This window comes from Vicia villosa, unplaced genomic scaffold, assembly GCF_029867415.1.
Source record: "Vicia villosa cultivar HV-30 ecotype Madison, WI unplaced genomic scaffold, Vvil1.0 ctg.001302F_1_1, whole genome shotgun sequence".
Lineage (NCBI taxonomy): Eukaryota > Viridiplantae > Streptophyta > Magnoliopsida > Fabales > Fabaceae > Vicia > Vicia villosa.
Window position 1 is genome coordinate 72,140 of NW_026705566.1, and position 27,491 is coordinate 99,630.

General features: G+C 36.3%; 1 protein-coding gene across 2 annotated transcripts; it reads left to right on the forward strand.

Annotated features, from left to right (window-relative positions):
- Positions 1–1,382: 1,382 nt before the first annotated feature.
- LOC131634458 (SH2 domain-containing protein A-like) lies at positions 1,383–20,192 on the forward strand. 2 transcript variants are annotated; one of them, XM_058905131.1, is made up of 12 exons: positions 1,383–1,737; positions 5,083–5,271; positions 6,652–6,861; positions 6,964–7,053; positions 7,483–7,560; positions 7,658–7,825; positions 8,765–9,130; positions 10,591–10,877; positions 18,682–18,844; positions 19,082–19,431; positions 19,706–19,780; positions 19,890–20,192. In XM_058905131.1, exons 1-12 carry the CDS (start codon positions 1,591–1,593, stop codon positions 19,906–19,908), a joined length of 2,142 nt encoding a protein of 713 aa, XP_058761114.1. In that variant the 5' UTR covers positions 1,383–1,590; the 3' UTR covers positions 19,909–20,192. The 2 variants fall into 2 exon arrangements, with proteins under 2 accessions (XP_058761114.1, XP_058761115.1); XM_058905132.1 differs by having other exon boundaries at positions 7,661–7,825.
- Positions 20,193–27,491: the final 7,299 nt, after the last annotated feature.

The window sequence follows — 27,491 nt, forward strand, 5'->3', positions numbered from 1 at the left end:
GATTTTGTATAGAATGATAAAAAAATGTTAATCAATACTATATTTTTCATTTCCATAATACTATAACAACATAATAGATATTTAAAAAATTTATATTAGCCCTACAAAACCCTCCAAAACCCTCATTCAATATATAAATATTTAGATCAATAATAGATTTTTCCCCGTATACCATTTTTGAATAAATATTTTTGGATCATAAATACCATTTTTCGTATATAAAAGTATTTAGATCAATAATAGATTTTTCCGTATTTAAATATTATTTATGTTTAGGTATCATTTACAAAAATATCTGGATCAATAGTAAATTTTCGTATATAAAAATATTTAGATCAATAATAGATTTTTTTCCCGTATACCATTTTTGAATTAATTTTTTTTGGATCATAAATAACATTTTTCATATAGAAAAATATTTAGATCAATAATAGATTTTTTTTCCTGTATACAAATATTATTTATGTTTAGGTATCGTTTACAAAAATATTTGAATCAATAGTGAATTTTCGTATATAAAAATATTTAGATCAATAATGGATTTTTTTTTCCCGAATACCATTTTTGAATAAAATTATTTTGGATCATAATACCATTTTTCGTATATAAAAATATTTAGATCAATAATAATTTTTTTTCCGTATACCATTTTTGAATAAATTTTTTTTGGATCATAAATACCATTTTTCGTATATAAAAATATTTAGATCAATACTAAATTTTTTCCGTATACAAATATTATTTTTGTTTAGGTATCATTTATAAAAATATTTGAATGAATAGTAAATTTCTTATAAAAAAATATTTAGATCATTAAAAGATTTTTCCGCGTATACAATTTTAGAATAAATTTTTTTTGGATCTTAAATACCATTTTTTCGTATATAAAAATATTTAGATCAATAATTGATTTTTCCGTATACAAATATTATTTATGTTTAGATATCATTTACAAAAATATTTGAATGAATAGTAAATTTTTGTATTAAAAAATATTTAGATCAATAATAAATTTTTTCCCGTATACCATCTTTTATTAAAATTTTTTGGATAATAAATATCATTTTTTTTTTATAAAGAATCAATGGAGTATAGAGAGATTAGGGTAGAAAACTGAAAAGGTGAAGAGAGAGAAAGAATGATGAAAATAAATTATAATATTGTTGAATAAAATATTAAGATTATAATGGACAATTGTGTGGATAGACAAAAAAAGCCAACAATTTTAATAGGTATAAAAAAAATAACCACTAATTTTTTTTTATATTATAGATTAATTAATTAGCGATATGGGCGATTAAGCAATTTTATTAAACTTAAACGGCTATCTTGCAAAATAAAGTAAAATAAATGGCTAATGTGAAGCTTAAAAGTTTTCCACCTACACCCCAAAGCACTGTATTCCTACTCCCACCACTTTAACTTTCCGGTTTCAGCGCAAACAGGGACTCTCCCCAAACCGTTACTAACATCCGCACATACCAAACGAAACCACCTTCAACAGAAATTCCCACAACTTTTCCGTTTCTTTCTGTGACAAAAAGCGAACAGCAGCCCCTTTTGGTTTCAACTTGTTCCTCTTGACTCAGTATGGGCAGTGATGCAATGAGAAGCCAAGGGTACTATACGCTCAAGGATTTGAGTTTCGATTTTAAGGAACATGAAGGAACTTTCTCTATTTGCTTTTGGGTTTATTTCATGAATTCTACTACATTCCCTTCTGTCATTCTTCACCAGGTCAATTTTTCTCTGATTTTTTACGATTTCATTTGCCTTCTTCATCAAGGGTTTAACATTTTGATTCTAGCTGTGTATTTATGTAGCTTCAAATTTATGATGAACAATTTGTACTCGTTGTTTTTCTGATCAGTAAATTGTACATTTTAAATTAGGTAAATCAAACATGTAAATTATCAATTTGTTATGTGTCTTTCACTCTGAATCAACATTCTCTCGCCCTCAAGTGTGAGTCATTGTGTGTCCTTGATCTAACTTCAGGAACCACTCCTGCTCCCGTAGATCCCACTGTGTCAAGCCAAACTCTGATACTACTAATGTGAATTTTTGGAGAGCCTAAAACCTATGTTGGCAATAGCATGCCATAGCGTAGCAGTGGTAAGGTTCGACCTGATGCTTTTGGTTTACGAGCCACCGTCAGTAATAGCGATTTTTGTGGCTGCTAATTGCAGAAAAACGGGATCCCAAACCGCTATTGCATCCACTATTAGATTTTTAGGGATAAATTCCCCAGTTTTTTTTTATTCTTTAAGAATTTTCTTTTTTCTTCTCTTGTGTTCTAACTCTGCTTTGGTTTTTTTCTTTAAAGTAATAATAAGTTAATAACTCTATTCCTTTGATTTTTTCTCTTTATTTTTAGACTCAATGGCAGCATTTTCTTCTATCCCATTTTTTATGATTATTTGCTGTTTTGAATTTGATAAAGATTTGTTAAATTTGAACTAGTTTTTGATCAAGTCTTGTGCTTTGATATTTGATTTTATGAATATTTCATGGGTATTGTGTTATTTGTTTAGTCTTACATTAAATAAATGTTTTATAGTTATTATTCATATACTTTGTCTAAAAAATAGTCAAATAGCGGTTGTCCCGCTATCCGGTATCCCACTATCCTTTATTCTGCTATCCCATTTTTGGGATCTATAACTCTGCTTCATTCTGTTATATTCATGCCCACAAACAATCGTTCGATTATTCTTCATGCTTTTATTCTAGTTCTAATATGTTCTTCTTTCCGGCATAAGTTTTATTGCCCTATACTTAAGGTTCATTGGTTATTAAGTATGATGGTCTCTTTACTCTTGGGTATTTTTCTAGTTTTGAGTGTTTTTTATTACTCATACACTGATTTTTAGTCTTTACTATAGCAGCTATCCCGATATCCGCTATAACACTTAGGGGGTCGTTGCTACGCAGCACTATCTAACATTAACAACATAGCCTAAAACTCTGGTTGAATCATCACATTGGACTAAGCGCAACCACACAAGTGAGTTTGGACACCACATCTTTTGAACCAAACACATTAAATTTGAATATCCCCCTTCCTATTCTTTCCCCTTCCTTCCCCTCTCCTCCCATCCGTTGAACCAAACGGACCCTAAGAAATTAGGTATATGGATAATCTGACTTTTATGTTTTTCAACATGTGCTTTTCCATTCAATGTAAGACTTCTAACTCACATATGACACATCTACATTAGGTGGGTTTTAAGGGAGTGTTTTTAAAGTGATTGAATGCTTATAATAATAATCAAGGTTTAGTAAATCAGTTACTTTTAATTTGTAATCATACTATTATATGCTCAAATTGAGCTATTAAGAATTCTTAGTCAGAGCATTAATAGGATTAGTCCAACTGTTTTTTTTTTGGTTGAAAATAGTGGTGGTTCACCTATTTAGTTTGTTTGCATGTTTTTGTGTATTCCACCAACACTATTGTCATGTTTTTGTGAATATAAAGAGTCCCACATTAAAGATGATATGATCGCAATATATGTTTATAAATGAGAACAATATTAAATAGATTTTGTAGGAACGAGTTAGGCCCAATTCAAATTCTAAGATGGTAACATAGCTAGGTTTAAATTCCGTTGGACTACCTTCTATCAGGTTTCCGCTCTAGGTTGTTAATCTCAGATAGCGGCGCGTAGCGCCGGACCTCCCAAATGCTATAGCAGCATAGCGGGGACCTCCCAAATGCTATAGCGGATAGCGGGATGACCGCTATTGTGAGCTTTTAAAAATCAAGGTAAATACTTAATATGAAAACATAAATACTAAAATAGGTTCCAACAACATACATAAATACTAAAAATAGGTTCCAACAACATTCATAATGACTTGAAAACAAAAGTTGCAACATACATAAACCAAAAGTTGCAACATACATAAATTAAACATAATAGACTCAAATTAGGAATGTACTCAAAATGTCCAAATCAAATTCTAAACGTAAACAAAATGACTAAATCACATCCGCCTCATAACATACATAAACCAAAAGTTGCAACATACATAAACTAAACATAATGACTCAAATTAGGAATGTACTCAAAATGTCCAAATCAAATTCTAAACGTAAACAAAATGACTAAATCACATCCGCCTCATCTTCACTTCTAAGTAAGTTCTAGGAAGAAAAAAATGGAACGTGAATTGAAACTAGGGCAGAATGGAATGGCTGCTGTTTTTCAGTGAAGAGAGAATATTTATGACCTAATGCTCACTTTTAGCTTTTATAGTAGTTAAATAAAAGGGAAAAATACAAATTTTCCCTTAAAAAAATTCAAAGTTACAGTTCTGACCCTATCTTCACAATAGCGGTCTGAAAAGCGCTACAAAATTGCTATTGCGCCGCTATTCCACCGCTACGGCACATGAAATTGCGGCCGCTATTTCCGCTATTTCAGATAGCGGTTAACAGCCCAATAGCGTCGCGTCAAGGGCCTTTACCGCTACGCTACACCGCTATAGCGCCGCTATAGCGCGCTATTGACAACCTAGTTTCCGCTATCGGACCATCCACCATTTATGTCCATGTTTCAGATGTCAAGTCTTGGGTGTGAAGTAGTGTGTTAAAGAGACCCACATTGGACAATATATTGCCTGAATCATATGTTTATGAGTAGGGCAATCCTCTAGCTTTGTAAGGTTGAGCTAGACTCAACAACAATTCGACACACCCCTCACGTTTAGGACTGAACATCTAGAGCATGAACAAAGATGATGAGAAGTCCAATAGCGGAAACCTGATACCATCTTAAAATTTGAATTGGGTCTAAATCTTCTCTTTCATTCAATGTGGGACCATAACCTTTTCAATGTTGGATCGAATCCACCGTTCTGATGGTATATCTCTAGTGCAAGCCTAAAACAAGCTTTCATTATCTTTCTATACCAATTTGGCAATGTGGCTTCCTTGGATACGTATGGTTGAAAACTTTTATATCCAATTTTTTACCTGCAATACTTAATAATTATGTTCTTTTTTGTGGTACTATTCTGTTTTTATTCTTAAGTAGTAAAACTGCAAGTAACTAATTAAGTTAATTGGGTTTGCAGGTTCACGATGACATTTCTGAAAGTGCTCCTTTTCTCGTTATTAGCGATAATAACAGAATCAACGTTTTCCCAGTTCTTTACTTACATGAAGAAGCTTCTGCTACTTGCATGGGTTCTTGGACAGAAGTTCCACATGCTACTGTTGATTTTGAGTTTCCTTTGGAAAAATGGGTTCATATTGGATGCGAGGTATCTTATGTAACTGCTTGAGGATTAGCTCTTGCTATTTTTTTTTATATGTTTCTATATCTATGGCTTTCATTTCACTGAAATGTCATTTGTACTCTACACCTAGATTTAGATTGTTTATTACAATCTGTACTTATTATAAGCTGAAAATAATATTCATCTCACACTATAAGTCTCATTTTAAATTACTGGATATATTTATGTTGGAAATTCTCTTTAAATTACCGGATATATTTATGTTGGAAATTCTCTTTCCATTGCAGTCTGTCTTTAGTTCGTCTTCGTTGCAGCATTTGGTTTGTCTTTGTTGCAGCCTTCAACACCTTCATTATTATCTTAGGTGTGAAGGAGTGGATTTAGTCCTCACATTACACGTCGGTGTAAGGATGAGTTAGACCCAACCTACACTTTATAGAATGATATCTGTTCAGAGTCTCATGGTTAGGTTTGTGGGGGAGATTGTTGAGATTCAAGTGTGACCCATACCCCATTGCCTTAAAGTTTTGGATGCGTATGTAGTGTCGAGGTCTCTTGAATTTCGATTTCTGAACATTTAGCCCATCGACACTTCCTGTGCTCCTCAACGTTTAGTCCATTGACACTTTCCGCGCTCCTCAGACTCTCCAAAAAGTGGTATCAACAGCCAGGTTTCAGATCTGGTGGGCTATCCCCTATCAAGTTTTCACTATCGGGTCACCCACCATTTATTTCCTGCTTATAAGTGGGGGTAATCCTCACCCTACAAGTCAGTTTTGTATGGTTGAGTTAGGCTCAACCGCATTCTTTAACAGTATCAGTAACATAGTCTAGTTCAAAGATCCGTTGGACTACCTCCCATATTAGTTTTGTAAGGATGAATTAAGATGATTTTGTATATTCATTCATATACAAAGGGGGAAAATTCTATTTCTAATATGGATCCAGCTTCATAATTGGTCAACCGTGGACCGGTACTTAAAAATGTTTAAAGAAAACAAATATTTTCACAATTGTAATAGTAACTTATTAGATACTGATTCAATAAAATTAGAAGAAAACAAATATGTATCTCGTATTGAACCGATACCAATCAGGCCATCACCTTATCCATAAAAGACGAGGAGGCTCATGAGCTATATTTCTGAAAAGTATCTTCAACTGTCATTTGAGTTTTTGATAATTTAAGGTACTGGTCCACGGTCGATCAGTTATGAAAGTGGTCTACAGAAGAATTCGCCTACATGAGAGTATTTTAAAAACATTGATACATGACAAAATACACACATTAAATATACTATCTACTTTTCCAAATATATTTGAAAATTTCAAAAGCTCCCTAAATAGGGACCGAGGTAGTATACCATAAAACCTTAATGCATGTTTATTCTTTTGTGATTACAGGTTTGTCCAAATTATATTCGGCTTCACATTAATGGGGAAGTTGTAGGAGAAAAATCAATGTCTTCCTCATTAAATAAGGAATCCAATTCAAATAATTTGAAGGGAATAACTTTGGCTAATGTATGTGGAGACAGAAATATTGTGCAGGGTTATGTGCACAGTTTTGAAGGATTCCATACTGTTTCTTCTATCAAAGATCATCATTTAAAGGTGATTCTGTGCATGTGATTGTAGTTTTGGTTCTTGAAATTCAACGTTAGTTTCTCACATACTTCATTCCTGTGTTGACAACTATACTTTACCTTATGTCAGGACCCTCCTCTGAAGTTATCATTCGATGAATCATCTGTCTCTGAGGTTGAAGAAGAAAGTGATGGTGTTTGGGGCATTGTTGGTGGAAAAGTAAGAAAGATATTCTGTAAACAACACACTGTTCGTCTAATTTATGTCTTCATTTTTATTGTTATGAGCCATACTGACAGATCTAGGGTTAGCCTTCTTTTTTTTTTGTTGGAGTTTAATATTGGAAATATGTGATTCACTTTATGTTTGTCGTTTTTGAAGTGCTTCTAATTGAGCCCTAAAACTTTATAGATTAAAGTGGAGCTACTTTATTTAGGTACTCGCATACTGATTGTAGTTCTAGAAATGTTCTTAGTGTTCACATACTGATTGCATTTCTAGAAATGCAACTATTGACAATCACCCTTTTCTTTCCTATGATTATACTTTTGAGAGCTTTACAAATTTTGTCAAGTTTTTAGTGCTGTTAACTTTCCCATCTGGTTTAAAATTTATTTTCAACTTTGCATCTGTATAATTTTGGCACAGGCATCATGTCGCAGGAATTTTTCTTTAGACGTTGTTTTATCAGATGCATTTGGACAACCTGTACATATGGATAATGAGGTTTCTAATCCTGGCTTGAAGACTTCTCAAGTTAATGCTTTCTACTTGAAAGGAAGTTGGGATTTTTTATCTTCACATTACCCTTTTCTGATTATAGCAGGTTTTTGCTTCACTTGTATATGCTGACACGGGGGCTCCAGTGGAGAATACAACTGACAATGAAGCTCCTCTTTTGTCTAGCTATGATGGAATTGAATTTTCTTCTTGTGAAAGACCTAGTAAGTTTTTGTTGGGTCGTGCATCGTTTAAGCTCAGGATATCTCAGGTAAACATACCATGCATGATCGTTGGTTCTTTTCATAATACTTCAATATCTGATTTTATTCACTGATCAAGTAGAGAAACAATGCACTTATATACCCAGTGTACTAAATCAAAGAATCCCAAAGACTTGCGATAGGAAACAATGAAAACTATAATATCAAAGATTAAAAAAAGGAAATAAGCAAAGAATTATTGAAATGAAATTTCAATCCACTTTCCCTCAAGCTGTAGTAGCATATGTATAATCTGTATTTATCTTATTACTTATGTAAGTTATCCTAGGACCTCATGATGATTTACTGACAATGTTTGCGGGGTTGATCCTTGGAACTTGCTAAAAAGACGTCTTAATAATACAAGAGGGAATCTTTTCTAGGATAAAATGGCAATCTACTTATGTGTTTATTCTTCTCATGAAAGATTAGATTTGAAGAGAGGTACAATGCAGATTGATTATTACAATCGAGTTCCATAGAACTGGTATCTCGTAAAACGTCAATTCTTGAAGCAAGTATTTCAGCTACCAAATTTTACATATAGTATGAGCTGCCTAAAGCATGATAATTGACCACTGTGCTTGATCTAACAACGACCAATTTCTTTTTGCTCTTCTTCGAGATGGGTTTCATCCATTAAGCACACACACAGCACCCTAAACTGGATTTCTTATCACTAGCATATCTACTAGCCTTCCTTGCATTAGAATATAGAAAAAAAGAAGTTAATTTGTCACCTTTCTACACAAATGAACCCCATTTCGGGTGATCCTTGATATAAACTAGATCTAAAACTGTATCACGGGGATTAATTCAAGACAAGTTGATGAATTGACTTACAATGACCTGGTTTACTTTATTTTATTTCAAATTCAGTCTAAATATTTTGTTATTTCTTTCCACTATTGTTTGGCTCTATCATTAATTACTGTTCCATTTGCCAGCTTTCATCCAAGTGTGATAACAGGTTGTTCCTCATCAGATTTTGTGTGCCAAAATTAGGAAATTATCCTTTCCTTCAGACACACACCCGTCCAATTCGATGCATCTCTAGGAGCCGTAACACTAAATTATCCACGTTGGTGTGGAAAAAGTCAACACATGCTCTCCAAAGACTCAATTTGTCACAATCTTCAGCAATTGGTGATGGGTTGTTGGAACGTATGAATTCTAGCCTTGAAGAAAAAACCAATCCACTGATGAAGCGGTTTAGAGTTGGACTTGACAAGATATCGATGTCAGTTATGGCCGAGCCCAACTTAAAGCGATCTGGTGTGGAATGTAATTCTCACGTATCGACTGCTAATCAGGTGTTTTCTTGTTTCTTTTTCATTATTATTTTATCTCAAAAAAATAAAATCATCTAATTATATTTAAAAAACAGAAAATGAAACCAGGCATGCATGTGCATGCCAGTAGGTAATAGCTTTGTTAAAGAGTCCCACATCTGATGAGACATGGCCTTGAAATGTTTACAAGTGGTGGCAATCTTCAATTGATAAGTCGGTTTTGTAAGGTTGTGTTAGACCTAACCACAAATTCTAAAAAGCTTTTATGGTTATTATTCCCAACATGTTACGCTCACTACGAGGTGGTGTGATTGTCGTGACCTTAGAGACAGTTTAAATATCATGTTTTTCCAAAAGCTTTTTCACACATTTTATGTTTGTGAGTCTGTGACTTCTGTACTTTAATAGTAATTGGCATGTTTGGACTTTTGAGAATATTGATTGTAACTAGAGCTCTCCAGACAATCGAGGGCCTCGCTTAACAGAGTCTGGAGAGTAGTTACAATACAACAAACTATGAGTTTAGAGAGTAGTTACAATACACAAACTATGAAACACTTGCTTTATTTTTGAAATTTCTGGATACAAATCATACTTTAAGCTTAAGCCTATGGGAATGCCTATGCATGATTTGTTTTCTTTAATACCCACTTATGCATGCCGTGTTATGAATCATAGGCTAATTGAATTCTTGGGTAAAGATTTAAGGTAAGTTTGTTTTAAAAATGATTTTATAATGTTATATATTGTTAAAAAAAAATTACAAAGAATTTTTTAATACAAGCTGGTTTTAAAGCCAGTTCTGTAAGGATAAGTTAGGCAAAACTTTAATAATATTTTATCATTGTATTATGAATTTTTTTGGATATTAAAATTTTAAAATATCACTTAAATTTGAAGCTATTTCAAATGATTTTTTATAAAAATCAGTTTTTAGATATATTTTTAAAAAAATATTATAATTTCAATTATGTTTTAATATTCAATAAGGTATATTTTTGTTAGAGGAAGTCAAAATTAGTCTTTCTATTTACAAAAAAAATTAAAAAGAACTTTTAATATTTTATAAAATCATTTTTAAAAATAAAAATAAAATTAATTTTTTAAAGTTTAAACAAACGAGTAAGGAACCTTGCACTTTTTATATTGTATTAGGTGGCCAACTAGCTGGAAATTAAGCGTTTAGGAAGACTCCTTAGGATATACTTTTGTTGTATATGTATTATGGTGCCCTGAACATGTTTAAAATATCAATCTGATAATGTAAAGCAAATATTTGAGCTACATATTCTCATATTTCTAAACTACAGCACCGACTTTTAATTTATGTGGTGTAACCTTGACATTTTCTATCTTTCTTACATGCTTTAAAAACCTTTCCAGATGTTTCCTTTAGCTATTTCTTCAGGATATTTGTCTTTCATAAATAATCTGTGTAGTCATTCTCTTTTAACTGTAACTCTAAACCTATATACAATCAGGTTGAGAATGGGTGTCCTGTAAGCTTAGATGACAGATCTCTTAACTTTGAAGAAGCAGATGACTCTCCTTCTGAATCATCAGAGAGTACAGAGGAGAGAAACTCACCTTCAAATAATATGGAAAGTAGAAGATATCCAATATCTGATATGACCATTTTCAAATACTGCCTAGCAGGCTTGGCTGAAAGATCTCACATGCTTAAAGAAATTGCCATCTCTGCATCTGATGAAGACATTTCAGCGTTGGCTTATCATGTTTCACACTATTCAGGATGTTCCCACCATGGGTAGGTGATATTTTTCATGCAGTAATTGTGAATAAAGTAATAGAATGATATTTTTATGTCTTATTACTTCAGCCTTAGCCTGTTTATATAGGAAAGAAATTACACTAACAATGGACCATCATAAGTCAGCTCGACCTTCATCTCAGATCAACATGATTTGATACTCGAACTGAGGATCCAAGATCCGAGTTTGGCGACCTGCAATTCTAATCCATCTAGAAAGGACTATGTCTTGCACGTGTCCTCTTGCTTGGTCAATTGACGCGGGACTTTGGATATGGCATGAGCGGTCTAGTAGAGCCATATTTTGATTGAAGCTCCCTGAATCATAGGAGAAATAGGTTAGACCATACTTCTATAAATACTCTAACATAAAACATGTAAAGCAACCCTATTCTGAATCCTAAGCACACCAAGTCTTCTGCACGGTGCACACCTGACATGACATCATCATTTTTCTACTGAGAGAAAACTAAATCCTAATACACTTGGAGCCTTGACCATAGCTTGGTGCTAGTGAAATCCACCAGTACTTCAAAAACATCTGGCGCCTACCGTGGGGCCACGATGAAACTTTCCTCAACCACATTCAAAACCAGTTGAATTATTATTCACTTGGCACATAATCATAGATCACATTTTGAGGACGGCAAGAACTAAGTTCTAGCTAAAATTCAAGTTGTTGTTCAGGAGTTGCGATGCCAAAATGAAACTCTGCAAGAATAGGTACAAGCAATACAAGAAGATTGTGATCAATAAGATGAGACAAAGATTGAGCTGAATGTCCCTCAACCAGTGACTTAGGAAATCTTCTATGCTCCAGTCCTGGAAAACTTCAAATCCTCTCTATTGAAAGGAATGGTAAAAAAGCTGTTGTCTTTTATTCCTCAGCTCTAGGCTGGTATATATAATGGTGGCTGATATATATAATGGTAATACAATAATGATATTAATTCTTTCCTTAATGGAGAATAAAGGGAAATAATACAAATAGGGAAATAATACAAATAGAAATAATATATTCCAACACCCCCCCTCATGTTGGTGCATAGATATCTATCATGCCCAACTTGTCAATCAAATGCTCAAAGGTTGGTCTTGCCAAACTTTTGGTAAGGATATCTGCAGTTTGCTGATTTGAAGTCACAAAAGGGAGACATATGATTCCAGCATCTAACTTCTCTTTTATGAAGTGTCGATCAATCTCAATATGTTTGGTTCTGTCATGTTGAACTGGGTTATGAGCTATGCTAATGGCAGCTTTACTGTCAGAGTATAATTTTAATGGAAGCTCAATTTTCATCTTAAGTTCTTCTAGGACTCTAAGGATCCACAACCCTTCACAAATACCTTGAGACATAGCTCTAAACTCAGCTTCTGCACTACTTCTTGCTACAACTCCTTGTTTCTTGCTCCTCCATGTCACAAGATTACCCCAAACATAAGTACAATATCCAGAGGTTGATCTTCTATCAGTGACTGAGCCTGCCCAATCAGCATCCGTGAAGATAGACACATTTCTTTCACTAGTTTTCTTAAAATGTAAGCCTTTACCAGGCTTTCCCTTCAAATATCTCAGTATCCGGTAGACTGCCTCAAGATGTTTCTCGTAAGGAGAATGCATAAATTGACTTACTACACTAACTGAGAAAGCAATATCAGGTCGGGTGTGTGACAAATAAATCAGTTTTCCAACCAACCTCTGATATCTTCCAGTGTCAACAGGAACACTACCTTCTCCCTAAAGTTTAGCATTAGGATCCATAGGGGTATCTGCAGGACGACATCCACTCATTCCTGTTTCTTTCAATAAGTCTAGAATGTATTTCTGCTGTGAAACCACAATACCCTTCTTTGACCGAGCAACCTCCATACCAAGAAAATATCGCATGGATCCTAAGTCCTTGATTTCAAAGTCTACTGCTAATTTCTCTTTTACTCTTGCCATTTCAACTGTATCGTCTCCAGTAAGGACAATATCATCAACATATACAATCAGGGCAGCCAATTTCCCATCATGGGAGAACTTTGTGAATAAGGTGTGATCAGCCTGTCCTTGAATGTACCCTTGTTTCTTCATGGACTGAGTGAATTTTTCAAACCAAGCTCTAAGAGACTGTTTTAATCCATACAAAGACTTATTTAATTTGCATACATTTGATCCAAATTTGTCTTCAAAGCCAGGAGGAATGTCCATGTATACTTCTTCTTCTAGATCGCCATTAAGAAAGGCATTTTTAACATCTAACTGATGTAGGGGCCAATCCAGGTTAGCAGCAAGAGATAAAAGAATTCTTACAGTGTTCAGTTTTGCAACAGGAGCAAATGTCTCTGAGTAGTCTATACCATAGGTCTGAGTAAATCCTTTAGCCACCAAGCGAGCCTTGTACCTTTCAATGGACCCATCTGAACTATACTTCACAGTAAACACCCATTTGCATCCAACTGTCTTCTTGTCATTCGGTAGTGTCATAACACTCCAAGTTTTGTTCTTTTCTAGAGCTTTCATCTCCTCAAGTACAGCTTCCCTCCACTTTGGAATTTCTAGAGCAACCTGTACATTTTTTGGAATTTCTACACTAGACAATTTTGAGGTGAAGGCAGACAGAGATGAAGACAAATTTGAATATGATATAAAATTGGACGTGGGGTGTTTAGTACACGATCTAACAGGTTTTCTAATGGCAACAGGATCATCTATATCAGGATACAAAATACGACTTTCAGAAACAGAGATGGACTTACCTTTCCTATTCTTAGGAGGTTGATCATTCCCCGGTTCAGATTCCTGACAGTGTGGAGATGTGGACTCATCCATTCCTTTGTGGTTCTTTTTTACAAAAACCTTCCCTTTCCAAATCCCGTTTCCTAATTCAAATCTGTTTTCCTGAAGTGACTCATTATTCTGTGGCATTTCAATTAGATTATCACTATCATCGTTTTCAGGAATTTCATTGTTTTCTACATGAGAAAATGTAGGCTCAGATTCGCAAGGATCGTTACTCATAACAGGAGTAGGATTAAATAAAGAATCATGGCCATTTTCTGTTGGTGCAGAAGTATAAGTCTCAGAACTTTGTGATACAGGCAAAGATAAATTATTTAAAAAACTCATGTTCTCAATTTGAAACAAGTCTTCCTTTATATCCCCCCTTGATGAGTGTCATCAAAAAAAGGTTTATTTTCAAAAAATGTAACATCCATAGTGACAAACATTTTTTTGGTTTTTGGATCAAAACATTTATATCCTTTTTGGGTTGGGGAGTATCCAACAAAAACACACTTTATAGCACGTGGTTCAAGTTTTCCAACATTCTTATGTTCATGAACAAAAGCTGTGCAACCAAAGATTTTTAATGTCAGATCAGTTAAAACACGAGAACTAGGAAAACATTCTTTGAAAGTATTAATCGGAGTTTGAAAATTAAGAACTTTGGAGGGCATTCTATTAATTAAATATGCAGCTGTTAAAACGGCTTCGCCCCACAAATATTTTGGTACTTTATTTGTGAAAAGTAAAGCTCTAGCAACCTCCAATAAATGTCTATTTTTCCTTTCGGCAACTCCATTTTGTTGAGGAGTATTAGGACATGAACTTTGATGTACAATCCCATTTTTTTGAAAAAAATCATCCAGGATAGTGTTAAAATATTCTTTGCCATTATCACTTCTAAAGACTTGGATATTTGTTTGAAATTGATTCTGCACCATTGTAAAAAAATTCTTTACAGCCTGACAAACATCTGATTTCCCCTTTAACAAGTACACCCAACATACTCTTGTATGGTCATCTATAAATGTGATAAACCATTTTTTGAGAGAGAGTGTACTTGTACGGTTAGGGCCCCAAACATCACTGTGAATAATAGAAAAAGGTTTTAATGGTTTATAAGGCTGTATTGAAAATTGGGAACGATGATGTTTTGCAAACTCACATGCTTCACATTTAAACGAAGAAAAGTTCTTATTATGAAATAACTTAGGAAACAAGTGTTTTAAGTAACGAAAACTAGGATGACCTAATCTTAAATGCCATGTCATAATGTTTTCATCTTTATTATTCAAAACAGAAAAAGACTCAAAGCAGGAACTTATTGTTTTTGAAGGTAGTTGTGATGCAGATCCAATGTCAAGGTAGTAGAGTCCTCCACTCTCCTTAGCACTGCCAATCATCTTCCCCGAGTTCAAATCCTGAAAGACACAGTGAGATCGGAAAAAATTAGTTTGACAATTTATATCTTGGGCTAATTTACTGACGGACATTAAATTACATGATAAATTTGAAACATGAAGGACATTTTTCAGAGTTAACATTGGAGACAAGACAACTGACCCTTTACCTGCAATGGCTGAAAAAGAGCCATCTGCAATTTTTATTTTTTGGTTACCTGCACATGGACTATATGAAGAGAAAAAAATGGATTCACCTGTCATGTGATCAGAGGCACCTGAATCTACTATCCAAGTATGACTGGGACTGACACTAATAAATGCAGAATTACCTTTTGTTGCTATAGAGCAAGAAGGAGTTGGAGACTCGAGAAGTTTGTACAGTCTGTCTAGTTGTTCTGTAGTGAGTGGAAGCTGCGGTGAAGAAATTTGCTGCCCTTGATCAGAATTACTAGCCTGAAATGCACGACCACCTTTCTTCTTCCAGTTAGGAGGTTTCCCTTTGAGCTTCCAACAGGTTTCACGCGTATGCCATTCACGCTTACAGTGGTCACACCAAGGAACTTTGTCTACCCTTTTTTCCTCGTCAAGGTTCCTAGTAGCCAAAGCTGAGCCTTCAGATTCAGAGCTTCGTGGTGTTTTGCCCATCATAATACCTTGTCGTGCCTCCTCCCTTCTTATTTCTGCAAAAGTTTCACGAAGAGTTGGCAATGGTATTTTTCCTAAAACTCTACCTCTTACCTCATCAAGGTCTTTATTGAGCCCAGCGAGAAACATGAAGACACGATCATTTTCTTGTCTTTTGAGAAACAAAACACTATCTTCTGTACACCTCCAATTGTCATCATAACATAGATCCAACTCTTGCCAAAGGGTCAACAACTCATTGTAATAAGCAGTAACATTCATGTCCCCTTGTTTCGCATGCCATAACTTTGATTTTAAACCAAAAATTTGGGAAGAGTTTTGAATATCAGAGTATGTTTCCTTAACAGCTTCCCATACATCCTTTGCAGAAGGCAAAAACATATAAGGCTTACCTATTCCAGTTTCCATAGAGCTTACCAACCACGCAATAATCAAGGAGTTTTCAGATTTCCATTGTTGGTAAAGAGGGTCTCCTACTGCCGATTCAGCTACTGCTCCAGTTAAAAAACCCAACTTCCCTTTGCTATCCAATACCAAGCGAACTGTCTGGGCCCATTCATTATAGTTATTCCCATTCATCTTAGGAATATTGACCTTGAGGGAGTATGAGGAACCCTCTTGGTCATTGCCGCCTATATTGAAATAACTGCCATTGTTTGTGACACCTGATGTTTCGTCGCCGTTTCCGCCACCATTGCCATTTCCGCGGCCACCACCGTTACCGCGGCCGCCGCCATCACCGCGGCCACCGCCACCGCCATTATTGGATCCGGTGTAGGCAAAACCTAGAGCGGGCCAATTCGTGCCGTGATTCGCCATAGGGGATTAAACGGGTATGTCAATCGGAAGCTGTTGTGGAAGTTTTACAGTAAACCCTAACCCAGAGCTCTTGATACCATATTGAAAGGAATGGTAAAAAAGCTGTTGTCTTTTATTCCTCAGCTCTAGGCTGGTATATATAATGGTGGTTGATATATATAATGGTAGTACAATAATGATATTAATTCTTTCCTTAATGGAGAATAAAGGGAAATAATACAAATAGGGAAATAATACAAATAGAAATAATATATTCCAACACTCTCCTTTAGAATCATTTGACAGAAAACACAATTCCTAAGAGCACCCCGCGACTTTCAACACCCTGGCGACCATCATTGTGCTGCGTACCATTAAACATAAAACACAAACTCTTTTTCAGGTACTCTTAAAGGAGGCACGTTAAGATGGTACGTGTACTTACCCCGACATTTGATGACAGGCTTCAATTACCCGTGGGTGTAGTAGCAATACAATACAGAGCATTGGCTTCACTGAGAACCATTCAGAATCTGCTGAACATTACTCGAGGAGACCATTTTAGACCATAAAGAGAGTTGTGAAGCCGACAAAGACAAACCACTGCCTCCTAAGTGATAATCTCAGATGGTTGCTCGTATACACTTCATCTTCTAGGCCACCATGCAAAAAAGAATTTTTTTGTCAAGTTGGTAGAGAGGCCAAGGTCGGATGATTGCAATAGATAGGTCATTTTGTCTGTAAGTGAAAATGTTAGGATTCCTAGGATCCTAGAAGTTGATCTTCAAAGAATAGGGAAACCAATTATCTACTACTTTACACCTTTCCCCTTTTTCCTATGTAAACCTGAGTAATTATATATATTTTTAGGGCTCTTTGTGGTGCCGAACATTGTCATTTTTATAGGAGTGAGTGAAGAAGTATGACGGAAAAAGGATTGAGATAGAGAGACTTGCTCGTGATGGATTGTGCCTAACATTGGTTTGGTTTTTCATCAACAGAAACCTCGTGTTACTTTTAGGAAGGCAAGCCAGGAAGAAACATCGAAAGACAGGTTCCCTGATTTACACATGGGGGGTATATATACGACTGTTACTGTTGAAAAATTAAAACATATGATGCATAGGTATGGATGGGTATCCGGTAAGAATACGTGTTGGAAATTCCGCCGCCTAATTGTTAGAGATATTGCCTGTGTAGTGTCTGTTAAGAAATGTGGTTGGGCCTAACTCAACCCTACAAAACCGGCTTGTAGGGTGAGGATTACCCCCAATTATAAGGACATGTTCAGGCCATATATCGTCCGATGTGGGACTCTTAACACACCCCCTCACGCTCAGGACTAGACAACTGGAGCGTGGAAATAAATGGCGGGTGGTCCGATAGCGGAAACTATAATAGGTGGCCCCCCGGATCTTAAACGAGGCTCTTGATACCATGTTAAGAAATATGGTTGGGCCTTACTCAACCCTACAAAACCGGCTTGTAGGGTGAGGATTGCCCCCACTTATAAGAACATGGCCATATATCGTCCGATGTGGGACTCTTAACAGTGTCCATAAAGTTTGGGCAACCCTCACCTAACAAGTCAGTTTTGTAAGGATGAGTTAGGCCCAACCCAAATTTTATGATATTAAGATGGTATCAGAGCCTATCCTAGATCTCTTGTTGGGCTTCCCGCACCGTCTAGGCTTCAGTCTCGTTCAGGCCTGAGCGTGAAGAGATATGTTGGATGGTCTGTTTATAAAGTACCACGAGTACGGTACGTGTACGATACCGGGTATACAACTAATTAAAAATGCATTATGGACCTCAAGGTGACCTCTATAAAGCACAAAATCTAAAGTCAAATTGAATGTTCTAGGATTGTAAAATGAGGGATATACTATTCCAGGCCATATCACAGCTACTCTAGTGCTCTTAACACCCCACTTCACATCTAGGATTGAACATTTGAAGTGTGGTCAGTGAATCCTAGTAATGAATGATCAAACAAATCTTGGATAAGTTCTATACCATCTAAAGTTTAGGCCGACTCTAACTCAAGCCTAAAAACTCGGCCAATGAACACTTTTTCAGAGCATATTACGTTCCAATATGAGACTCTTCACTCAAATTAATTTGCTACTATACTGCAGTTACCCAGCATGTTTCCTCATTAAAATTACTGGCATTGTTTTTAAATCAGAAACCAGATATTAATTTCCAAGAGGTTGATAGAAGATGGAACTAATCTTTGGATGGCGATGTCTCCAAATAAAAACCACGTTCCTTGGGAAAGAGCAGTGTATGAAATCGAAGAGAAGTTCATGAAGATTGCTTCTTGTCTCACAAGATCTCTCTCCCATCAGGTCCATTATTTTTTAATGTTTTTTTTAAAGGAAAATGACTATAAATTTATATAACTTGCTTCTACACCTTTAACTGTTTATAATATGTGCAAGTTACTTCTATTAAAAAATAGAGTTCCTGGGAGAGTTGTGTAATTTGTATTACACTAGTGCTTCACTATGGTTACTAATATAATGCTATAAATACATTATAGTTCAAGTCTTGCAAAAGTTCCATTGTTTTTGTAATGGTTGCAGGACTTCGAGATTCTGAGAAGGATTGCTGGATGTGAAGAGTATTTAACACAAGAGAACTTTGAAAAATTGTGGTGCTGGTTGTACCCTGTAGCGTGTGTATTATCGAGGGACTGGGTAAATCCTATATGGAATTCCATGTCACCTAAATGGATTGAAGGATTCATTACCAAGGAGGATGCAGAAGCTTCACTTCAAGGTCCAGGAGGATTTCAAGAACCCGGTACTTTTATACTACGGTTCCCAATCTCAAGAAGCTGGCCTCACCCAGATGCTGGTAGCCTGACTGTTACTTATGTTGGCAGTGACTACAAACTACGCCACAGGCTACTTTCAATGGATCATATATACGGGTAAGGTTTATATTTTTTTAATTGAATCCGTTGCATATTTTCCAATAGGTTGGATTTTTCTAAGTTGTGAATATCATTCTTCGGGCGGAGTTGATGATTTGTCCGTGTGATTTATGCCTTCTATCAATGTTTCATGCATTTCTGATATGTCTTAGATGGAGAGTGCATAAATAAATGCTGCCGCCGGTGATTGAGCCCTAAACCAACAATTTATACCCTAGACCAAACCGTTTTTCCGTAACTAAAATTTTAGTCACATTTGCTGTTTCTGCAGCTCTGATAGAATAACTGACGTGAAACCATTGCAAGATATGTTACTTGAAGAACCTGAGCTGACTCGGTTGGGGAGGTAATTTACAAAGCCAGCTTTATTGTTGTTTCTTATATGTATTAAACTAAATGCTTAACATTTCTTTTATACTAACTGTTTTTCCCATCATTGGCAATTAATTCTTCAGGGTAATAAGAAGATATTAAGCACACTGATGTTATGGCAGATTGTCCGTAAATATCCTGTCAAAGTTGTTTTTCAAGGTTTTATTGGCATTGTTGACTCCAAAAGGAGGATGTGGTTATAGGTTGAGGTTGAATTATGATAGTTTATTTTTCATTTATTTGTCACCCGTCACACAATAGTTGTAACATTTGCTTATTTTAAGAAACTAACTATTAATATTATCCTAAATGTAAATTAAAAAATATTACTTTTAAAGTGATGCGTATAACATTAATTAAGGATGCAATTGTAAAATTTTAATTAATGTCAGTATGTCACATTTTGATATTTATTTTGAGACAAATTATTTATAAATATGACTATTATTACAAGGCGGGGAGAGCATATATGTAAAATAATATTTTAGTGGTCATGATTTTAAAACTATAATTGAGAGAATTCCGAGGATTTAACCGGGCATCCTCCAATTAGACTTTTTTTTATCACAACAAACTCAATGAATTTCATTCAATAAAATGTGTTCAATACATAGAGGAATCGAATTAAAAATACTACGTCTAGTCCAAGAATTGGTCGCCCTTGCAAGGGAATGAGCAACCATATTCGCTTGACGCTTAGCAAACTTAACCTCAAAGTTAGGAAAAGATTGAAGAAAACCAGAAATAGATCTAAGAATAATACTAAATTCAGAAGCACCCTTATTGTTTGAGTGTACAGCTTGGATAACTCTCTGACAATCACTTTCAAAAATGACATAATTCAGGTTCATCGAGATGGCTCCAAGGTTAGCCTCTTTAAGGGCTAAAGCTTCCGCTTCAATAACACTAAGAGTCCCTGGATCCCAAGTAGTACTTGCACTGATGAAATTCCCCAAATGACTGCGCATACACCAGCCTCTATTAGTAGTACCATTGTTATTATTAAAGGCTGCGTCAACATTACATTTTATCCAACCCATTGGCGGAGGCCTCCACTCCACCTCATATTGTGCATGAACAAAATAACCGCTAACCTCTTGAGCATGAAACCAATCATTCCACCTGTGGAACGCAGATAAACCCAATTTAGATGCTTCTTCTCTTTCTTGGTGCCAAATAAGGTCATTCCTATTCTTCCACATTAATTCAATCATCACCGCAAATCTCCCCGCTAGCTTCTTATCTTCTTTTTTACAAATATCGAAAATAAAAGCCGTAAAGTCATTATATAAGTGAAGGCGGGAGTCAATAAGATTGGACAAACTTGAAGATCTCCAACAAAGATTAGTAGCATCGCAACCTAAAAAGAGATGCCACTCGTCCTCCGAATGATAAGTATAAAATTCGCACTCTAAGGGGCACATGACAAACCGTTGCCGAAGGCGAGAACGAGTTGGGAGGCAACCTGAACAGATCCTCCATAAGAGATGTTTCACTTTTGGTGGTGCTACGATATTCCAAATACTAGTCCAATCTTCAGTAATGATCCCGTTATCATGGCGATGAAAAGCCGTACGCCAAAGACGATAGCCTGATCTTACACTATACTTCCCATCCTGCTCCTCCTTCAAAATTATAGTATCCTCCGTAACATCTTCCAAGAGAGGCACCTGTAAAATCAAATCCGTATCTACCGCATCAAAGAGAGAACTAACAGCTTCAGTGTTCCACTGTTTCACATTAGGCAACATGAGATCGTTAATTGTAGTAGAATACGCTTCTTGTTTCTGAGGTCCTTTCAATCTAGAACGAATGCCCCCCCGACACCATGGTTCATTTATTACCGCAATACTTCTACCATCACCCACCATCCACCTGCATCCCAAGCTTAATACCTCTCGGGATTTCCAAATACTTCGCCACACAAAACTAGGATTGTACTCAATATTTGCTTCGAAAAAGGAATTATTATGAAAATACCTTGCTTTAATAATTTTGGAAGCCAAGGCATGCGGTTTAGAAATGAGACTCCATCCCTATTTTGCCACCATTGCCATATTAAACGCCTTGAAATCACGAAAACCAAGACCTCCCTCCTTCTTAGAACACGTTAGTCTATCCCAAGCCATCCACCGAATCCCTCCCCTCGTGTTCCCACCACCCCACCAAAAAGAGTTTAGCATGATCTCGATCTCCTTAATGAAGGTATCCGGAAGAATGAAAATACTCATCACATAGGATGGAATAGCCTGAAGGACCGATTTGATCATGACTTCCTTTCCTGCTCTTGAGAAACTCCGCCCCTTCCAAGAGTTTATTTTGTTCCAAATACGATCCTTGATATAAGAAAAAGTGGCTTTTTTGCTTCTTCCTATCATAGACGGCAAACCTAGATATTTTCCAGTCCCCAAAACGTGTCGCACACCCATAAGACGCGCCAAATCCTCTTGGGCCGGTCTAGACAAGTTGTTGCTGAAAAAAACCTCCGACTTTGACAAATTGATCTCTTGTCCTGATGCCTTTCCATAAATATTAATCACTTTCATGATCTCTTCAACTTCAGATAGATTTGCCCTGCAAAATAAAAAACAATCGTCAGCAAAGAGTAAATGGGACACCGGAGGTGCCCCTCTACAGATTTGGATCCCATGAATATTCCCGCTAGCAGTTGCATGTTTTATGAGCTTGGATAGTCCTTCTGTAATAAGAATAAACAGGTAAGGAGACAGTGGGTCTCCTTGCCTGAGTCCTCTCCCTAGTTCGATTGGTCCCACACTGTCCGAGTTCACAAGAACGATATAGTGTACCGATGTAACACACATCATAATCCAATGTATCCATTCATGCGCAAATCCCAGCCGCACTAACATACCTCTTAAAAAACTCCAATCTACTTTGTCATAAGCCTTACTAATATCAATTTTCAAAGCCAAACTAGTTTTGTTACCTCTAGTTCTCCTTTTCAGCGCATGAATTACTTCCATAGCTACCATTGCATTATCAAGGATTGATCTACCTTCAACAAAAGCGGATTGTTCTTCCGCAACACATTTATCCAACAAAAATTTCATCCTGCTCGCAAGTGCTTTCGAGACAATTTTATACACCACATTACAAAGAGAAATGGGCCTATATTCCTTCATACTTTGAGGCTTATTTCTTTTGGGAATCAAACAGATATTAGTATCGGTAATGGATGATGGAAAGTAACCTCTAGTTAACCAATCAGAAGCTGCTCTCCAAATGTCATCTCCACATATCTCCCAAAAGGTCTGGTAAAAGGCAGGATTAAAACCGTCAGGTCCCGGTGATTTATTAGGGTGCATGTCACACAGGGCCATATGAAGTTCCTCTTTGGAGATAGGTCTCAATAACCTACTGTTATCCTCGTTAGTCACCACCGGTTGTACAAGTGAGAGAACCGGCTCATGGTTGCTATGCGTGGCTGTAAATAACCCTTCAAAATATTTTTTCGCAACAGCACACAATCCCTCGCGGTCTCGAATCTCCATCCCGTCCTCATCTCTAAGCATATCAATATGCTTAAATTTATTTCGAGCTGTCGCCGTTTGGTGGAAAAAATGAGTGTTTCGGTCCCCTTCAGTCAGCCAGTGCAATTTCGCTCTCTGCTTACAATAATCTTCTTCCTGAAGCAATAGCTTATTGAATTCAGATTGTGCCTCGAAAAAGCGATTCGTAGATATCTGATCATTACTGTTTCGGTAAGTCTCCATAACAGAGGTGTAGTTTTCTAATTCGTCCCTCCTCTTTTTCTTCTCTTTATTACTCCACCGACACAGTTCTCCTGCACACTCATTCATGCGGTGCTCGACATCAACAGTATCAACACGACGCCATCCATTAGCCACTACCTCACGAATACCCTCCTCTTTCAACCAGGAGTTTTCAAATTTTAAACCATACTTGCTTCTTCTCCGCTGAACCGGTTCACAGGCAAGCAAGATCGAACTATGGTCCGAATGAGAGGCAAGAAGATTAGACAGCTGCACGTTTGGAAACAAGTGCAGCCATTGCGGTGTTGCTAAAGCACGATCCAACCTTTCCTCAACAAACTGGGCCGTGCCTCTACTTTTGCACCACGTGAACTGATGGCCTTGTAGAGGAATATCCACCAAGTCGCAGTCCGTCACCGTGTTTCTAAAATCATTACATAACCAGTTTGGATGGGGGTGTCTACCATTCTTGTCTTGCTGAGATAATAAATCATTGAAATCTCCTATAATGCACCATGGAAGATTTGACATGTCGTAAATTTCTCGCAACATCGTCCAAGCAAGTCTTCTTCTACTTCTCTCAGGGTAACCATAGTAGCAAGTCAAACGCCAGTCACCTTTCTCTTCATCTTTGATTGTCAAATTAATAAAGTTCCTTGTGAAATTCTGCACACTACAACGTTCGTTATCTTTCCAAAACACCGCCAAGCCACCGCTTCTACCCTCAACGTCTATCCCCAAACAAGCAGAGAATTTCAATGATAATCGGACAGCTTCCAACTTGTGAGTTTTTGAAAGTGTTTCGGACAGGAAAATTATGTCTGGCTGGTGTTTTTGAGCAAGCTTGCGTAAGTTTGGAACTGCTCTCGGGTTGCTCAATCCCCGACAATTCCAACTGAGGATTTTCATTGCTCCCGGCAGTCCTGGCTGCCAGGACGTGCCGATAAAAAATGCTGCTTTGTTGTATCGTCATTGTTGATTCTTGTAACCATCGCTTCTCGTCGTCGCTTTTTGTCCACCGGGTCGTCTGTTTTCTCATCTTGGCACCTCTTTTCCTCATCAAAGGATACTGGGTTTGATAGTTGAGCATTATAGGGAATAACGTTTTTGTTCAGGTTCAGTTTGTTATGGTCGGGTTTACTGGGTCTGGTGTTTGAGCTTTTGGTTTTGAATTTTACTGGTTTAGGGGTAAGGTTAATTGAGGATGAAGAGGTTTGAGAATTTATGTCTATGGGGTTCGGGTGGGCAGGTTTTTTTGCTGAGAAAACTTGAATATTTGTTTCATGTGTTTCCACAAAGGGCATATCTTTTTGCATGAAAACAGGGCTAGTAACTAGGATAGGTGCAACAGAGAATGTTTCCCCAGGTGGGGACAGCCGCAGGTTTTGGAATGGTGACGTGGCTAGGTTGTTAAGTGGTGGGTGGGACCCAATTGTGTGAGGCGCAATGGTGTTTGAGACTTAACACCCCTTCAATTGTATTTATTTCAGAAATGTCTCTAATACTATTTACTTTATAAAAAATACTTTTGTCAAAAAAAAATTTACTATTGGTGTAGGGGTGAAAATCGAAATTTTCAAAATAAAATTTTTGGTACTAGGTAGTGCGCTTATACTGGAATTGTTTGAGTTTGGAAAATTTCCGGTTACAACTTACCTAAAATTTTAGAATTTTCGGGGCGATTTACCAGGATTTTCAAAATTTCTGGGCCGATATTACAATTTTTTTTAGGAATACCGAAAATTTTCGGGAGGATTCATACTACCGAAAATTTCAAATTTTCATAATACTAGAAATTTTCCGGTTAGTTGAAATTTTCAGTATGTCTGCAGATGAAATTTGTATTTGTGTGGTCCAGCGCCGACAACATTTTCTACGGACTCATGTACAAATTATACAAAGTTCTTCACCACATATACAGTCTGTTTCGAATTGAAATAATGTAGTTTTAATTGTTTACTGTCATTTATGACATTGGTTGATAACATTTAATAATTATATGCTAGAATTTATAGATTTTTAATTCCCGATCAAAAGTTTTAGCATGGGCACAATCTATTAGTAAAGAACATGATATCAATGTTGTTACTGTTCGTTCTGATTGTGCTAATGGAATACAACTGAGGAAGAATTAAATTAATTATGGGTTGTGAAAGAGGAGGAAATTACAAAAGAAAAAATGCATCTGAAACCACTAATTTCTCTGATGACATTTATAGTATGAAGGTTAAATCACTACAAGAAAATTAAGGTTTAACAACACAAAAATTGCGACAGTTACTTAATAGCCGTTGTAATTAACATATAGAGACGGTCGTTACGACGGTTGATACCAACCACCCTTACTTTTTTTAAAAATGAATAAAAATTACGACGGTTATTAATAAACCATCCTAAAAATAAGTTTACGACGGTCAAAGTCACCGTAAAATTCACGACAGCGAACCACCCGTCGCCACCCCCTAAAACCCAATACCGCGTGTTTCCTTTTATTTTTTCACGGGTGTGTTTTTTTCCCCACCTGTTTGTGTTATTTTTCATTCCCTCTCATTGTATTCCTTTCAATTTTTCATTCCCGCTCATCTATTTCTCTAATATTCAGCAATTCCCAAATTTCTTTTCCAAACCCTTAAAAATTTCTTTGCCCGTATTTTATTGGAGGGGCAGATCAAAGTTTTAGACACTCGTACCCACTAATATACCTGCCTCATCCTGGCCTGATTTTTGCAAGCGCGAACATTAACAAAAAAATATTTCAATTTTTAGCCTTTAAGGGTGCAAAGCCCTGATGTCAGACCTGCCCTCAATTTTTTAAGGAGCGAATTAAAGTTTTAGGCCTGCATCCTTAAGAGACAGTGAACCAGAACGGGACAACCATGATTGTTTGCTACCCCTACTCAAAACTCTAGGATCCTACTATAAAGTGGAAATTGCAAACTATACTTGGGTGAGTATTATTCTAAAACACTAAAAATTCATACTTGTGCTCGTTAGTGACTTAATTGTCAAAATGTTTGTAGGTACACTCTCCACCATTGAGCACAACACAAAGACAACCGCAAGGGCATCACCATCATTTGCAAAACTTGAAGAAAATGTCTAACCAAATCAGATGGGGTCCTAGAATATGCATTGGCCAAAACTTCGCCTTATTGGAAGCTATAGTAGCATGGTCACTACTTCCACAAAATTTCTCATTTGAGCTTTCTGCAGACCATAACCATGTTTCTGCTGCTGTTCTTTTAATGCAGCCCAAATACGGGGTCTATATTCATCAGCATAAATTGTAATATCATTAATCTCTTACATTTGGATTGAACATTATGTCTGAAGCATGTAGAATTGCCATTGTATGTTTTATATATAATAAGAAAGGAAAGGGGGTTGGCATTTCTTTGATTAGTAATTATATGGGAGAGATTGGGCTCTGTAATTTCTAAGAGTTTTGCGACACTTCGAAAAGTTACTTATCCTTTTCCAACTTCATTTGTATATTCTATATTCTCCTTGTAACTCAACTCTGAGAAGATTATTCAATGAGATGTATAAAGAGATTAATCAATCCTATTATTTAGTAAGACAGTGAAAATAGCAACCAATATCTATTATTAGTCGCACCGCGATCGTACAACATTTAATAGCAGATACTAGAAAAAGGATGGGATCATGGAATGAATTTTTGAAGCAAGCCTATGAAGGTCTCCTGCTACCAAGAAAAGAAATTTAAGAGATTGAAGAGATTTTTTGGGAGCATGGATCCTATTTGTTTTGTCATGATTGAACCATAGCTAACCAGTATGGGATCTATAAAACCTCAAAACGACGCTATTAAGAATTATTGTCATACTGAAGGCAAACGTCCCACCACCAATGCCAGATAGACGTGCTCTCGAAGATTATAGGACTCATGACAGAAATCGTAAACTACTTAAAAAGTGTCACACACACTCA

Excerpts from the sequence above, each read along its gene's own strand:
- LOC131634458 (XM_058905131.1), top strand. The coding sequence starts at position 1,591 with ATGGGCAGTGATGCAATGAGAAGCCAAGGGTACTATACGCTCAAGGAT. Across the intron at positions 9,131-10,590 it reads ACGTATCGACTGCTAATCAG|GTTGAGAATGGGTGTCCTGT; the intron begins GTGTTTTCTTGT and ends ATATACAATCAG. Across the intron at positions 19,432-19,705 it reads TCAATGGATCATATATACGG|CTCTGATAGAATAACTGACG; the intron begins GTAAGGTTTATA and ends CTGTTTCTGCAG.